Genomic DNA, 15,426 nt, shown 5'->3' on the forward strand with positions numbered 1-15,426 from the left:
AGCATGCCTTGTCTTACTAGAACAATTACCTACCTTGTCTAGTATACTCGTCTGCTTCTCTGTGAACCAAATCCTTTACTCTGTTTCCATAAAGCAGGCGCGAGGAATCGTGATCAAAAGCTTTCAAGGTTTCACTGGAACTATAGGACTTCTGCGTAGGGACCCTACACTCTTCATTGTCTGCTGAGGAATTTGTATACCGGCGTTCTTTTTCTCGTCTGCTCTTGGTCAGGGAGCAATAAGGCCTACGTTCTTTCACATCCATACTTCATTCCTTCTGTGTGCACATCAGTCCTGCTTGTTACAAATTATGCTCAGTGTTCAATTCTCATTGGCCTCTCTGTAAAGATAAAAGGTTGGCATGATGTCAGCATAATATTCATCTAAAAACTGACTACCCTCTACCGGTCTCCATCTGGAGTGTGCTGGAAAACTATAGTCTTGCCTATCTTGGAATCTTGCTTTCAACAAGAAATTAATATCTGTATGGTCTGTCTAAAGCATTTTGTAGCACCAAGAGGTGAGGCACATTTTCTGCTAGTGAGAGTTAGTATACATATTAAGCCACTATATCTGATTTTTCACATCAATAGAAATAATTTAAGATGAAGCTCAAATTTCACTATGGAAGCTAGTTAAAACTTGGCTTCAATAATTTGTTAAATTTTCCACAATGGGAAAGTTTTCTATTGTAGTACTTTCTCCATTCACAAATAAATTATTTTATTTTTCTTATATTGATGCTATTTTTTTTCAATTTTTTAAAAGCATGAGCAAATTGGGAGTGTCTAACAAATAAAATTTTGTCAAATACATTGCCCATTTTATTCATTTTTGCAGACTTTTCCTTCAGAGGGTATAACTTTCATTTTTTAAAGACCTAAAAGTCTTGGATTACAGAAAAAGATGGTTCTCCTTTCATATAGCTCTTCTTAAAATTCTTTTTCCTCTCTAGGAAATGAATTTAATCAACATACTCTGATATTTAAGGCAATTCAAGAGGCTAATTTGATGGGGACAGTTTCCTACAACTGCCAGTAGCAAGAATAACTGTGAAGGAGCAAAGCAAATTGTGTTTCTCTGCTTAGCTATTTTCTTTTTCCTGAATCTGCTGAACCGACAATGGTAAGGGCAAGAGGAACAAGTTCTGTAGCAGAAGATCTGGGGCCTGGCAGGGGGAGAGTTGCCCAGAGCTAATCTGCATTTTAAGCGACTCTGTTTTGGCTTTATTTTTTCCCATTTTGTTCCTTCATTTCAATCTGAAGATCCCTGAGGATTTAGTCTTCAACCCTCAGTGTGTTTTTTCCCACCCTAACTCTGCCTTCCTAAATCTATTTTTTATTTGAGTGATTCCATAATCAACTTGAAATAAATGATTTCTGGCTGGTCCCCAGGTCTTCAGTTCAACATCATTATGGCTGTGAATTCTATTTTGGCATTTTCTTCCACGTAGGGTCTCTCTTCCGAAGAGCCTCTCTCCTGCTCTTCATTACTGGCTATCATTAGACACATCACACAATTCTTTAATGTGCTTCCAACTTGGAGCCTTGTGGCTGACTCTGATTCTCCCATGCCGGCTCAGCTTACATTGAGTTGTCAACAAGTCTTGGTGTTTTCGGCTTAGCATTACAACATTATACATCTCTCATTTTCCAAAGTTAGCCTTCTACTCAGCTACAAGAAAAAAAAAAGTGGAAGAACTCTCTGGGCTGAAAGGACTATGGGTTTCCAGATACAGTCCTTGGAAAGGTTTGGGCTGCTCCTTCTTGGTAGGTCTTCAACAAGACTATGTCCCTCCCATCCAAATGATCAAGAAAGAGTTCCTCACATGGTGTCCCCCAGCTCTCTGCTATTTTCCTGAGCTGAGCTGGTCAAAGGAGTCACTAATTTTTCAGTGGAGTGTTGGAATGCACCTTGATTTCTCTACCTTTTGCTTCTTTTCCATGACTCTTCAAAAACAAAAAGCTAAATCTGGATGTGGTGATGTGTGTTTATAATGACCATTAATCAGGAGGATAAAGCCAGAGGATTGCACAAGCCCAGCCTGGGTGATACGGCAATAATTAATAAAAATACCAATATTTTTCATTGATAGCTTCTGTTTCATTATTTGCTGTTCTCTTATAAATTCTTCTAATAGCACTTCTTAGAAATTGAATTCCTAATTGTAGCTTTTCTTTAAGTTTAAGGTCATAAAGTTTTAAGGTATGGCTATGGAGTTTTTTTTTTTTACAGAACCAAGATCAAGACAAATAAATTTAATCTTTTTATTCCAGCAAGCTGAAGTTATTTTAGATAAATATTTACTGAGTAACTACCACGTGTTAAGAGTCCCTTCTAGAAGCTGAGGAAGCAGGAGTGAATGCTCTTGTCTTCATAGACCGTACATATGTGCAGGCTGTGTTTGTATCAGGAGATTTTTCCCAATACAGATATTTTAGAAAACTCACAGGAGGCCACCGTCTGGATGAGGGTTCTACATGAGGTGTTGCAGACCAAGTTAGGAGTCAAAATGTTGTCTCCTAGCTGAGGCTCATCAAAGGGAAACTAAATTGTTATCTACAATCCCTGCCCTGCAGAGAAAGTGAAAACAGCCAAATTTCCTAAAGAAGCTTTTTCAATCAATAAGATAATGGTGCTGCTTTTGATTTACTAATTCAGAAAAAGTAATCTAAAATAATCAACGTTAATCAAGTAATTATTTTTCTATTGTTCTACCTTTTTCCCCTCACCTTATAAGAAAGGTGAGGAAAAAAAGAAGTGACTGATCTACCTTTTGTGTTTCGTTTGTGTGTTTTTCCAGCACTTCTCTGTTTATTAAACCAACTTCTGTCTGCTCAACTTATTGAAACACTGATTCTATTTTTTTCTGAGGGGGCGTGGCTCAGCCTGCCCTTAGGGCGGGGCTGACGCAGCATGTGGTGCCAGGAATCTAACTGCAGGGGCCCTGTGCCTGCCTAAGCTTGCCTAAGCAGGTGCTTTAGGCTGCTGAGCTACCTTACCAGCCCCCTGATTCTATTTTATGGAATGAAGAATTGACTGATTCTAGAACCATTCTAGAACCCTGCAGCCATTAATTGGCTTTAATGATCTCAGTGATTTTTAAACTATATTGTGGTCACTTTGTTCTTTAAAAGATTGAATAAAAATGCCTAAGTTCAAAAAATTTTCTTTCCAAAATAGTTTTGTCCTCTTTAGAGAAAAGGCCACATAGCTCAAAATTAAATGATCATCAAAAAGCCTTTTAACTGACTGCAAAAATGTAATACAAGTGTTTTCAGTAATAGAGAGTTAGGCTTTGGATCCATTATAGGACTTTCGTTCCTTGTCCTATGTTGGTACTTATTTTAAAATAAATGCTGATAAGAATGGGGCTTAAAAAATCATACCTTAAAGTATAGTGATTTAGTATGATGAATAATTTGCTTTTGAATGTAAAAATGAATTAGCTTTACTATATAGTTTTCATAATATAATTTTATAATCTTGAAAATCAGATAATCATAAATTTAGTTAATGTGATATGAAGTTCTTTAATATATCATCACAACTAAAGCTAAAATTTTGTAGTAATATTACCAAACTTTACAATTCGATGTTAATTAGATGTTAATAAATTAGCAATAAAACAATAATTTTAAAAAGTTTCTTCCTTTGGGGAGAGGTTACTGGGGCTTCAGAGTTATAACCACTGTCTAACAAGAAAATTTTAGTTGCTCTTGAACTTTATAGACCAGGGGTGGTGAACTTTTTAGAGATAAGTGCCAAAACTACAACCCAAAGCTCACTTATTTATCCCAGATTAACACACTGCAATTAAACCTGAATGCTAGCATTTTAGTTTAGAAAAAAGCTCATACATTAACATATTTTGACTTAAAAGAGAATAAGTAACATGCGTGCCATAGGTTCTTCACCACTGTTACTGACCATCTCTGGCGCCGACTCTCTGAGTTTTCATTGTTTGCAAGCAACTCTAAAGTTCCATGATAAATCAAGGTACATTATTCAAATATATGATCAAAGGCAGAGGCAATTGATCTTAGATATTCCAAACAATAAAGCACTTTATATCTGTCATCCCATTTTTGTATGTAGCTCAAACTTTTCAAAGATTTAATCTATACTTGTAATGTTTGCAACTTCCGATATGCTTCTGATGGAAGTCAATGAGTTCAAGATGACTTCAAAAGGCAGTTTTCTGTGTATCTCCTCCACTCAGGGCTGAGGATGAGAGGGTTAAGAAATGCAGCTGCTAAAGGGTGCTAAGTTGTTGGAACACTTTGATGGTGACTGTGTGGTCCTATACAAAGAGGGGTCACCCTGCATACATTCAGCATAAAGAACTTAATGAACAGGACATGAGCTGAATCAGTGTAGGCAGAGCCTTTGAAAAATAAAGAAAGCTATTAGAAAGCTGACCAAAACTTTTGACTGAACTGGCAAGCATACAACAATATCAAACTGATTAGGTTAATTTTCATTCCCTCCTTGAAAAACAACTCAGTTACTAATCAGAGTACTCCTCTTGAAGTCACAGCTGTTCTTAAAGCAAATTGCAATACTTAATACAGATGGTTTAGGACCGTTAAACTTAATTTTTTGAGTATCTGATGGAGTGAAAGCAATAAATATTTGATAGAAACTGTACTATAAATTTTGAATTTTGATCTTTTCCTCGGCTAGTGACTTAAGGTACAATGCTGTCTTATGATGCTGACCAGTAGCAGCACACATTCATGAAAATAAAGTCAGTACAGTGTACTATGTGGCTAACCTCTGATATTCAGTAGGTTTATGTATTAAAGGCAGGCTTTGTTCATTTTGTTTTTCTCAGAGAGTCTCACTCAGTTGTCCAGGCTGTCCTCAAAGTGGCAGTCCTCCTGTCTCAGCCTCCTGAAGGCTGGGATTAAAGGCATGCACCATCACATCTGGCTTAAACGTACTTTTGAGTTATGGAATTTTCGATTTACAATGGGTCTACCAGGATTTAACCCCATCATAAGTCAAGAACACCTGTACTTTGAAAAAATATGTGTTGCACCAAATGAATAAATGGGCAGGCTCTTCTTCATTTATGGACACTAATGTAGAAGAATATATCCTCTACTTCAGATATGGCATTTAAATATACTTTGAAATTTGGCCAGAAAACTGAACAATATTATAATATTATATTTTCCTAATTCTAATGAACTATTTTGAAAGCGTGCCTTATTTTAATTTGGAGTTTGTCTATTTTTAAAATCCTTGATAACAGTGATTACAATTTTTTTTCAGTTTTATTATAAGTAGAATGTCTAAAATCAATTGCAGTTTTCAAATTCCCTGAGGTGAAATAAAATCAAATATGCTGACCCAAAAGATTAAATAACTTACTAGTCAAACTCATTCATGCTTCTGTTGTTATCTATCTTCTGTAAGAATTCCAAATCTTTGTATGTTACTTTGAATGCCTCTCTACATAGACTATTCTATTTTATTAGAGTTTTAAAATTTCACTGACAATAATAAGTAGACTTCAGAGAAACAATAATTTACTACAAAGCATTTTAAAGATTGAAATTCTTTGTACACAAAACCAAGAAATAGTCCCCTCTTGTTACAATTTATATTTCCCTAATAAGTTGATGTTTATAAATTATTGCCAGTTATGTTAATCAACACTAAATACAATTTTGCATATACTATAAGAATTTCAAAGTGCTTCCTTTATTGAATGGCTAGATTAACACCAATTGAACACAAGAGAAAAATCAATTGTTACTGTTCATTTTAGAGGAAACTGTATTTCCTGGAGCAAATTTACAAATCAAAGCATTGAAACAATTATTAAGCACAAAAATAAAATCATTTATAGTGGCTTTTTTGTAACACTATATTCAAGTGTAAGGATTTGAGTTTATAGTTTCAAAGAGTAAAATGTAAGAGAATCTAACAATCCTGTTACAAAGTGAAAGAAAAATTATCCAAGGAAAGATAACAAACTGTGGAATCTACTCTGTACTAGTAACAAAAGTGAAGCTTGCCATTAGATGGCAATGATAAATATGGAGTCTGCTACTACTTGCAGCCTAGGAATAATGGGCATGAGATTCATTCTCCTGTGTCACACAACAAAGTAGCCAGAATATATGAAGCTAGAGTTTTCAAGCCCTAGACTTTGCACAGTGAAGGAGAGTGAACCCGGGAGCATGAGAAACACACAAGGTGAACCCTTAATTCACCTTGCTCACTGCCTTGATGGTTTCCAGACTGTGTTGCACAGGGAGGAGAAACCCAAGCGGAGCTCATCAGATGTCTTTAACAGCTAGAGCTGGATCCAGCAGAATAGGTGACAAAGGTCTGAAGGACCAAGTGTTGGACAAAGAAAGAGATGTATGAAGAAAGAACTGTGAAGGTCTTTGGAGGGTCTTTCTTAGGAATTCAGCAGAGTCCTGAACAGAACATGTCTGAGGAGACCACTGGAGGTCAGAGAAAGGAGTATCTGAAAGGATGATGTAGCTGTAGTGCTATTTCAAAAGAGAAACATCCTTTTTGTGAAGACTATCCTAGAGCAGGACGTTTGCTGTATTCTCCATTTCCACCCACTAGACGCAAGTAGCACCTGCAATCATGACAATCAAACATGATTCTGGGGCAAGCACGATCCCCTTCAGGAGCACTACATAAGAGAAAAGAATCTAGGACTCATTCAAAGATTAGTGTCTGATCTACCTGCCAAGCAGGAAAAACTTCATAATTCAAGAATTTTTGAATCATTTTTGAATCATTTAGAAAGAACTTGCCTGGGTTGTGGAGAATAATTAACATGAGACTAATCATAATTCTTATTCTAGCTAACAAACAAAACCAGAATGAGTCAAACTGTTTACAAACTGCTTAGCTGCCTCATGAAAAGGCTCAAAAATATTGTAAGGATATAAAAACTTTCAGTACTGAAAGATAAAATTTGCAGTGCATATCATTCATTCAAAGGTCATCAGGAATGCAAAGGAGCAAGAAAACACTGAAGGAAGAAATCATTTGAAACTGATCCAGAGGTGACACAAAGACATGAAAAGTTATTAATAAAAGTATTTGATATATTCAAAAAATTAAATGGAGACATGAAATATACAAAAAGAAGATTGAAAATTTCTAGAGGAAAACTACAATATCTAGCACAAAAACTATACTGAGTGAGATCAATGACGGATTACGTGTTGCAAAAGAGAAGAATGGTGAACTCTAAAATACTGGTAGAAACCATACAGAAGAAAGCACAGAGAAAGGTAATGGATGGATAAATAAATGAATAGGTCATTACCGAGGGGCAAAGCTATTCTAAAAGGCCAATATAGACATGAAGTGCAATCCCTGAAGGAAGCTTGGTGACCCCAGAATGTGGCTGTGGCAGTGCTACAGAAAGGTTCAAGGCCAGCCAGCACTATGTCATGAAACTATGTCACAAAACTATCTCTGGACAAAGAACGAGAAAGAGAGAGAGAGAGAGGAGAGATATAAGAAAAGAATTCTTTGTTTGTAAGGAAAATTTTTTTAATGTTTTTATGACATTGTCTACAGGGTCTCACCATACAGATCCAACTTGTAGTGATCCTCCTGTTTTCAGCCTCCCCAGTGCTGAGATTACAGGTGCATGCTACCACGTCCAGTCTCAATCACCCTCTCAGCATGCCCCGGGGGCGGGGCCTGGCAAGGAAAAGAATTCTTGATGACAAGTACATGTAAGAGTTAACAGAAAATATTTGAAAAGAAATAACTTAAAAATTTTCAAATGTAATGAACATCCTAAGCCTGTAGATCTCAGAGGTTCACTTGACCCTGAGCCCAAGAGAGGTGAAGAAAAGTACATGAGGGCATTATATTATGACTAAAATTATTTAAAACCAGGAATGAGATGGTCATCTTAAAAACAAACACAGGAAGAATGCATACTCTATACAAAGCTTTTCAATGGAAATAATACAAGCAAAACAAAGTACAGAAGTGTCTTTTAAGAACTGAAAAGAAAAAAATAGAAATAAAAAACTCCAGAGTTCTACACCTAAAATGTATACCTCAAAAATTAAGGTGAAATATATACCTTTTCAGTTTTACAAAAGCTGACAACTCAGTAAACATCCACCTCAAATTATGTAAAGGCATCCTTGAAGGGAAAAGAAGCATACGTCATACAGAAATCTTTGAAAAGGAGTGAACAGTACACGAAAACAAGTATATAGTTAAATTGTAAGTACACATGCTATTTTTTCTTGTTTAAATCTCCTTAAAATATAGATGACTAAGCACGATACATGTACATATAGAAAACTCACAGAGAGGCCAGCCAGCACAGCTTGGCAGGCTCTGGGTGCTGCCAGGATGCCTAAGAGAAAAGGTCAGCTCGCCTAAGGCAAAGGAGGAGCCTGAGAAAAATGGGCGGGCAGGCAGGTAGTGGGCGGGCTGTCCCTGCAGAAGTGAAAGGAAGGCCAGAAAAGGCAGCGGTAAAGGATGGATCTCTGGACAAAGCAGTGCAAGGATGGGGCAAAAAGAGATCAAAGGGAAAATGGGCTGAAGTGGCTAACCAAGAAATTAGAGATTTACCTGCAGAAAACAGAGAGACTAAGAACAACGGGAGTCCAACATCTGATGAAGCAGAAGAGAAAAAAAGCCAACTCTAATCATACCCCACATCGTATCGGTGGTCCTTGTCTCCTTTCTTGTGGAATGCAAGGAGAAGTTTTTAGCAACCATTTCATAAATGCAAGCTTTTTAGTAGCTCTAGAAACATGTTAAAAATAAAGTGTGCTGGCCTGCCCCTCGGGCCTGCCGAGATGGCAATTGAGACTGGGCATGGTGGCACATCCATAATCCCAGCTCTCATGAGGGGAGACAGGCGGATCACTAAGAGTCCAATCTAGTAGTGAGACCCTGAACACCCTGTAAACCCTTCCCTAAAATTAAAAAATAAATAAATAAATGGATTCCCCTCTCCTTAGCATTTTTTTTTAAAAGTATAAATGATTGTTTTAGAAGTGAAATCATTTGTGAGATGTTTATTTTTTGGTACAACCAGAAAATTATACTCATCTTCTTTGGGTAAATGTGTTATATTAAACAAGTATACTTTAAACCTTAGAACAAATCATAATAAACATGTTAACAAAAGAGATAATAGAATTTTGTTTGTTTTTATTGCTTTGAGACAGGATCTTGCTTTGTAATTAGACTGGCTTTGAACTCACTGTGTAGCCCAGCCTGCCCTTGAACTCATGGAGATCCTCCTGATTCAGTCTCTCAAGTGCTTGGATTGCAGGCATGTGCCACTGTACCCAGCTGAGATAATGAAATTCTAAAAGCAAACACATTGTAATTTAATCAAAATAATGTAGAAGAGGAAACAGGAGAATGCAGCAGATAGAAACAAAGGGCTAAGGGCCAGCCAGATAGCTCAGCAGACTAAAGCACCTGCTTAGGCAGAGTGCAGTGGCCAGGGTTGGATCCCCAGTGTGCCAACCTGGCCCCGCCCCCAGGGCACACTGAGACTATGATTGAGATGGCATGGTGGTGCATGCCTGTAATCCCAGAGTTTGGGAGGCTGAAAACAAGAGAATCACCATGAGTTGGATCTGTGTAGTGAGACCCTGTAGATCTTATACTAAATACATAACAACAACAAAAATAAAATAGAAAAATAAAAGAAAAAGAAACAGAGGGCTAGACCATAGATGTAAGCTTAACAAGGTCAAGAATCATATTAAATGTAAACATTCTACATGCCGCACAAAATGCAGAGATTTTATTTACATTGGTTTACAAAAATAAAATCCAATGTAATAATGTTTCCAAGAAACTCCATTAAATTCAAAGATACAAGGAAGTTAGAAGTCAAGGGATGGAAGCCAGGCAAAATGGCACGCAGGGAGTCTGCAAAGGAGGATCACAAGTTTGAGCCCAGTACAGGCAACTTAGTGGCCATGGGAGGCCCTTCTCAAAACAAGGGTGGGGATGTAGGCCAACTGAGAGGCCCTGAATTCATTCCAGTGCAGAAAAAAAAAAAAAAAAGGGGGGGGGGGGAGCCAGCCAGACAGCTTAGCAGATTAAAGCGCCTGCTTAGGCAGACGCAGGGACTAGGTTCGATCCCTGGAGTCTGTACCGGCCCTGCCCCCAGTGGAGATTGAGACTGGGCGTGGTGGCACAGGCCTGTGATCCAAGCAGTTGGGAGGCTGAAAACAGGAGGATCACTACAAGTCCAATCTGTGTAGTGAGACTCTGTAGACACTCTACTAAATATTAAAAAAGGGTGAAAAAACAAAACCTTAATCTTATCAATAATCACATTAAATATAATTATCAAAATTCTCCAGTTACAAAGCAGAGGTTGTCAGTTTGGGTGAAAAAAATAAAGCAAGACTAGAAGGAGAACCATTTCAATAATTCAAAAGAAAGCAGTTGATCTACATGTTTCCACAAAGATGTGCACATGGAATTTTGATCTTTATGTTATTCTTCTCTAGTTTGTTCTATTGGCAAAAATACATCAATTCCCCAGCACCTGTCAGGCGGATGAGAAGCTCTGGAGTTAAAGAAATAAGCAAGGCAGAGTTTTGTCTCTCTTTCAAACTGAAAAAAAAAAAAAAAAAAAAAAAAAGAACTGGTGACACAAGTAAAAGTACAGTTGTATTTCTATACAAAATAAAATTCTATAAATGCTGCAAAAAAGTATGTTACTGGAAGAACAGAAGAGGTGATCTAATTGACACTTTAAACCAAAAGAAGATCTTTCTGGAAGAAAAAAAAAGTGATACGGAAAGTGAGACCTATAGGATCGATAGGTTGGAGCCAGTTGCACATATGACCCTTACAGGGGAAGAGCTGCCAGCACGACAGCCAAGAAGACAAGACACCTCTCAGAGCCCCCGAAGCTGACAAGAGTGCGCAGCATCAGCGCCAGAGAAGCCAGGCACAGTGAGCGCAGGGACAGGCTTCCGAGGAACCCAGAAGGCACTTCAAGGTGGGACAAGGGCTTCGGAGGAGGGCTGCGCAGTTCCGTCTGTGTCCCCCCAGGATTCCGCGACAACCGGGCACTGTAAGCAGTTATCAGTCATATTTTCAGGTTAGAAACATCGCTAAAGCTGACGCGGGGAGGACGTGTGGAAGGGTCTGGGGCAAAAGCAGCCAAACTTGTGGGCTGATTTTTTTATTTTTTTTTCCTGAGATAGAATCTCGCTAAATTGCTGAATTACCCATGCTGGGCCCGAATTTGTGAAGCTCCTGCCTTAGCCGCTGAGAGCGCTGGAACCCCAGGAGTCGGCCAGCAGGCCTCGTACGCTGGAGGATTTTGCATTAAGTCCCAGCAAAAGAAGAAGCTTGGGGCTGGAGAGATGGTTCAGTGGTCTAAAGCACTTACTTAGAACAAGCTTAGCAAAGCATCAGGGACCACGGTTCGATCCCCCAGCACCACATGCCAGCCAGCCCCGCCCCCTGGTGGGCTGAGCGGGCCACACACACCACACACACTCTGTCTCTGTCTCTGTCTCTCTCTCTCTCAAATAAATAAAAATTTAAAATAATGATGTTAAATAAAAGAAGAAGCTTGAACTGGGGAACGTGAAATGGCAGGGGAGACTCAGAGAAGTAAGAAGGCCTGAGCGGCGGTGAGAGCTGGCACAGGCAGGGCTGCTGTCGGGAGCGAGGAGAAGGAGGAAACCGAAGGAGTTAAGACTGATGCCCCGTTTCCGCCTGGCACAGCCCGGTGAAGAAACAGCTCAGACAGAGCGACCAGCAGCGGCCCCACTGCGGAGCACTCTGCGGAGCGCTGGCTCTCGGCGCCTGTTCTTCTTTGTACTAAGTAGGTAATATTTTTTTCTGGGTACCAACAAAAATTACCCTCTTAATCTTTGTTGTGCACCTTTACAGACTTTCCCCAGGCATTTGTGTGTATTTGAACAGGTGCATTCATGTGTGTACATACACTTAACAGGAATGATCTTGTACTTCATTTTCCTTAACATGAACATTTTTATGGGAACAAAGATATATTTGTGGCTTTATTTGAAAAGTAACATACAGCAAGTTTAATGTTTTAAAACTCAAAACTATTTCTGGTATTTATTTATTTATTTATTTATTTATTTGGTACGGAGTCTCACTAGGCAGCTTGGACTCACAGTGATCCTCCTGTCTCAGCCTCCCCAGTACTGGGAGTACAGTATGCGCACCACACCCGGTTTAGGTGGCCAGCATGCTGCGCCCAGGTTCCAGGGCTGGCACTGCATGTGGTACTGGGGATCAAACCTGGGTCCTTGAGCTTGCCAGGCAGGTGCTTAGACCACTGAACTATCTCCCCAGCCCCTCTCATGTTCTATTATAAAAATAACAAATATGTGAACTTAGATATTGTAACAAATAGACACAGTATACTAAAATAGCTACTGAGTAAATTGAATACCAGAAAAAATTTTAATTGGAGAATATATAGAGCAGCGCCTGAGGTGATAAGAAAAATGGCTTAAATCTCATCTAATCATTAAAATTCCTTCAAAAAATATTTATATGAACAAAGGAATAGAAACTGAAAATGATCAAAAAGGAAAAAAGATAATGAGGCTTATTTATTCAGTAACGTAAAATGGGAACATAGTTTGCAATCTAAAGGCAAAACATTTTATTTGTGTTGTTTGAAGTGAGAAGTAGCTCTTTTCTGATAACAACTGTGGGGAATAGATACTTAATAGATAATGTCATATACTGGTACAAGTATGTATGTGTAGTCTATGGCTGTGGAGGGTGAGTAACTGTGCCTGAGGAGAGACGGGAAAGGCGCTCAAGAAGAAACACATCTGAGTTGAAGGCCACTTTCCAGCTCGCTAACCGGTAGGATAAAGTGTAAATGCCGTGTCTACTTGTCTGGCTCAGCTCAATATCCACAGCTATTTGCACACTTCCATGATGACATAAAACTTACACGCTGAAGACCAGGGCCCCTACTCCAAGCCCTTGTGCCTCAGAATGAGCCTGGGCTTCGAAAGTTCTGGCAGTAATAACATCTGATACAGACGAGAAAGCACAGAACACAGGTCATGCAGATAATCCTGTGATATTCAAACACATATTTGGTAAAAAAAAAAAATAGAATTCTTGCTACCACTTCAGATGTATTTTTCTGACTGAACTAGATCTTTCTGTCTTCAGTGGGTACATCCATCTCACTGAACATGCTGGCCACAATCAAATGTCCAGTGATAATAATAACTTCTACGAATCAGACACTTGAATAATACATGTTTTAAACATTCAATTTCTATTTCTAATAGCAAAACAATAAGTTTAAATTATTTACTAGTCTTACAAATGAGGGACTATAAAACCTAATAAACATTCTCAAGTCATACAACTATTAGTGACTAAGGCAGTTTGTGCTCCCTTAGGTGCTCTTCTATTTATTTCTTTGAGTCTGCCAAACTATAAGATCCATGTAGCATCAACTTAGTACTCAAAACTGTAGTTTCAAAAGACAGAAAAATAAGCCATGTGGATGATTGAAAAGTAGTAGCAACTGGCTCTATCACAATTGACTTGAAGACAGCTATTACTGATATGATGACAGTTGGAAATGCTGTATACAATTGGGGCAGCTTCTTAAATGAAAGGCTGATGTTATTTCCCTAAGTGCTGAGCATATTCATCTCTTTAAGAGTAGACATAAAAGCTCCTCGATTAATTATTAATTTCAATCTTGATTATTTATTGAGTCCATAAAATATGCCAGGTGCTTTACATATATGACTCACTTAATCCTCACAACAACCTTGCTAAGTAAGAATTATAAACCCCACTTTCACACAAAAGAACTAAGGCCCAGAGAGATTACTTTACTTACTCAAGGTCATTGAGTTAGAAAGTAGTTGAGCAAAATTTGAAAGCATTTGAGTTTGATTCCAAGCCTTTGTTCTCTTGTTTTTTTTTTTTTTTTTCAGACAGGGTCTCACTATGTAGTCCAATTCAGCCTGGTACTTAGGGCAATCCTCCTGCTTTAGCCTCTTGAGTGCTGGGACTATAGGCATATGCCACCACAATGGGCCCAAGTCTGGGTGAGTGGTTTAGACTACATTTCCAAACCTTAGATCAATAAGGAGATTCAAGCAACAAAAACAAACAACAAAACAAGGCAAAAAAAATACACAGGTGATGGTACAGCATTTAACAGTCAGAATGACATCAGATCTAATATTTACAGTCAATGAAGATTGTACTACTGACAATACCTGGGTAGCCACATTTAAGCTATCCCATTATTGAGAGACAAAAATGAAAACTAAATAAAATTCTACTGAATAAGCCATACAATTCAAGATGAAGGAGATGAAATAGCAAGATTTCCGACATACATCTTCAGAGGACTAGGTCAACCAACAAATGATACCTTGTTGCAACAGTGTTTCCGCGGGAGACACAGTCTCAGTCCCCTTACTTGTCTTCCCTCCTGTCCCATGTGGTCTCAGTGCCAAAGAACATAGGCTTCCTGCAACATGCTCATTGTGGTAGCACTAAATTCTGTATACCCCATATGTCCCTGTATACATGCCCCTCTCCAACTGGAGAGACCCACAGTTCTGGGGTCTAGGGCCTCTCTGTTTAGAATCCCAGTGATTGGTTCAGGATTGGACAAGTGACCTATTTCTACCTACAAGCTCAGTACCAGGACATCTGATAAAACTATTGGGGATGAGCCTACTCTTTTCCTGGGAATTGCTAACTTGACAATTGTTGGCATTTCTAGAGCCCTCGTGCCACTGAATTATAGAGAAGAAATAGACCTCAGAGACAGAGAAATATGATCCAGAAACATTAAGTTCTTGCCTTGCATTTTTCAACTAAAAGAACCCTATATAGTATAAATAAAGTGGGAAGGAAAATAGAGCACAAGGTTTTTGTTTTGTTTTGTTTCTTTAATAGATTTAGTACAGGGTCTACAGGGTCTCAGTACACAGATCGGACTCCTAGTGATCCTCCTGTTTCCAGCCTCACAAGCACTGGAATTACAGGCTCAGCGCACCCTGGGGGTGGGGCTGGCAAGGCACACAGGTGATTGAACCCTAGTCCCTGCATCTGCCTATGCAGGCACTTTAATCCACTGAGCTATCTGGCTGACCCTGGGCACAAGTTTTTGGTCAGACACATCTATGCCTAAAGTCTAGCTACATTATATGACATGTGACATGTGACCTGGCAGGACTATTTAAGCTCTGTGAAGCTTCATTTTCTGTATTTAATTCTCTAAAAGGCATAAGACAATACCTTTCTTATGGAGATGCCATGAATACTGATGAGACAGTTTTTTAAAGCATTTAGCACAGTGACTGGCACCTAACATGAGTGCTTGATAAAGACCAGCTATATAATTAAATAAAGAACATTGTCCCGTGTCCAAGAATAATGTTC

At 38.7% G+C, this 15,426-nt stretch overlaps 1 protein-coding gene across 2 annotated transcripts in view; it reads right to left on the reverse strand.

The window, feature by feature from the left end:
• The window catches only part of LOC101580163 (teneurin-3-like), a 226,837-nt gene that overhangs the window by 32,175 nt on the left and 179,236 nt on the right, over window positions 1-15,426 (reverse strand). Inside the window, exon 2 of one of the 2 annotated variants that reach the window (XM_004642612.1) lies at window positions 34-340. In XM_004642612.1, coding sequence (XP_004642669.1) covers window positions 34-265 — 232 coding nt within the window. In that variant the 5' untranslated portion in view covers window positions 266-340. Of the gene's footprint in view, window positions 1-33; window positions 341-15,426 lie in introns of those variants that run through there. The other variant, XM_023702723.1, reaches the window with a different exon arrangement.

This window comes from Octodon degus, unplaced genomic scaffold (assembly GCF_000260255.1).
Source record: "Octodon degus isolate 3935 unplaced genomic scaffold, OctDeg1.0 scaffold00157, whole genome shotgun sequence".
NCBI classification, from domain to species: Eukaryota; Metazoa; Chordata; class Mammalia; order Rodentia; family Octodontidae; genus Octodon; species Octodon degus.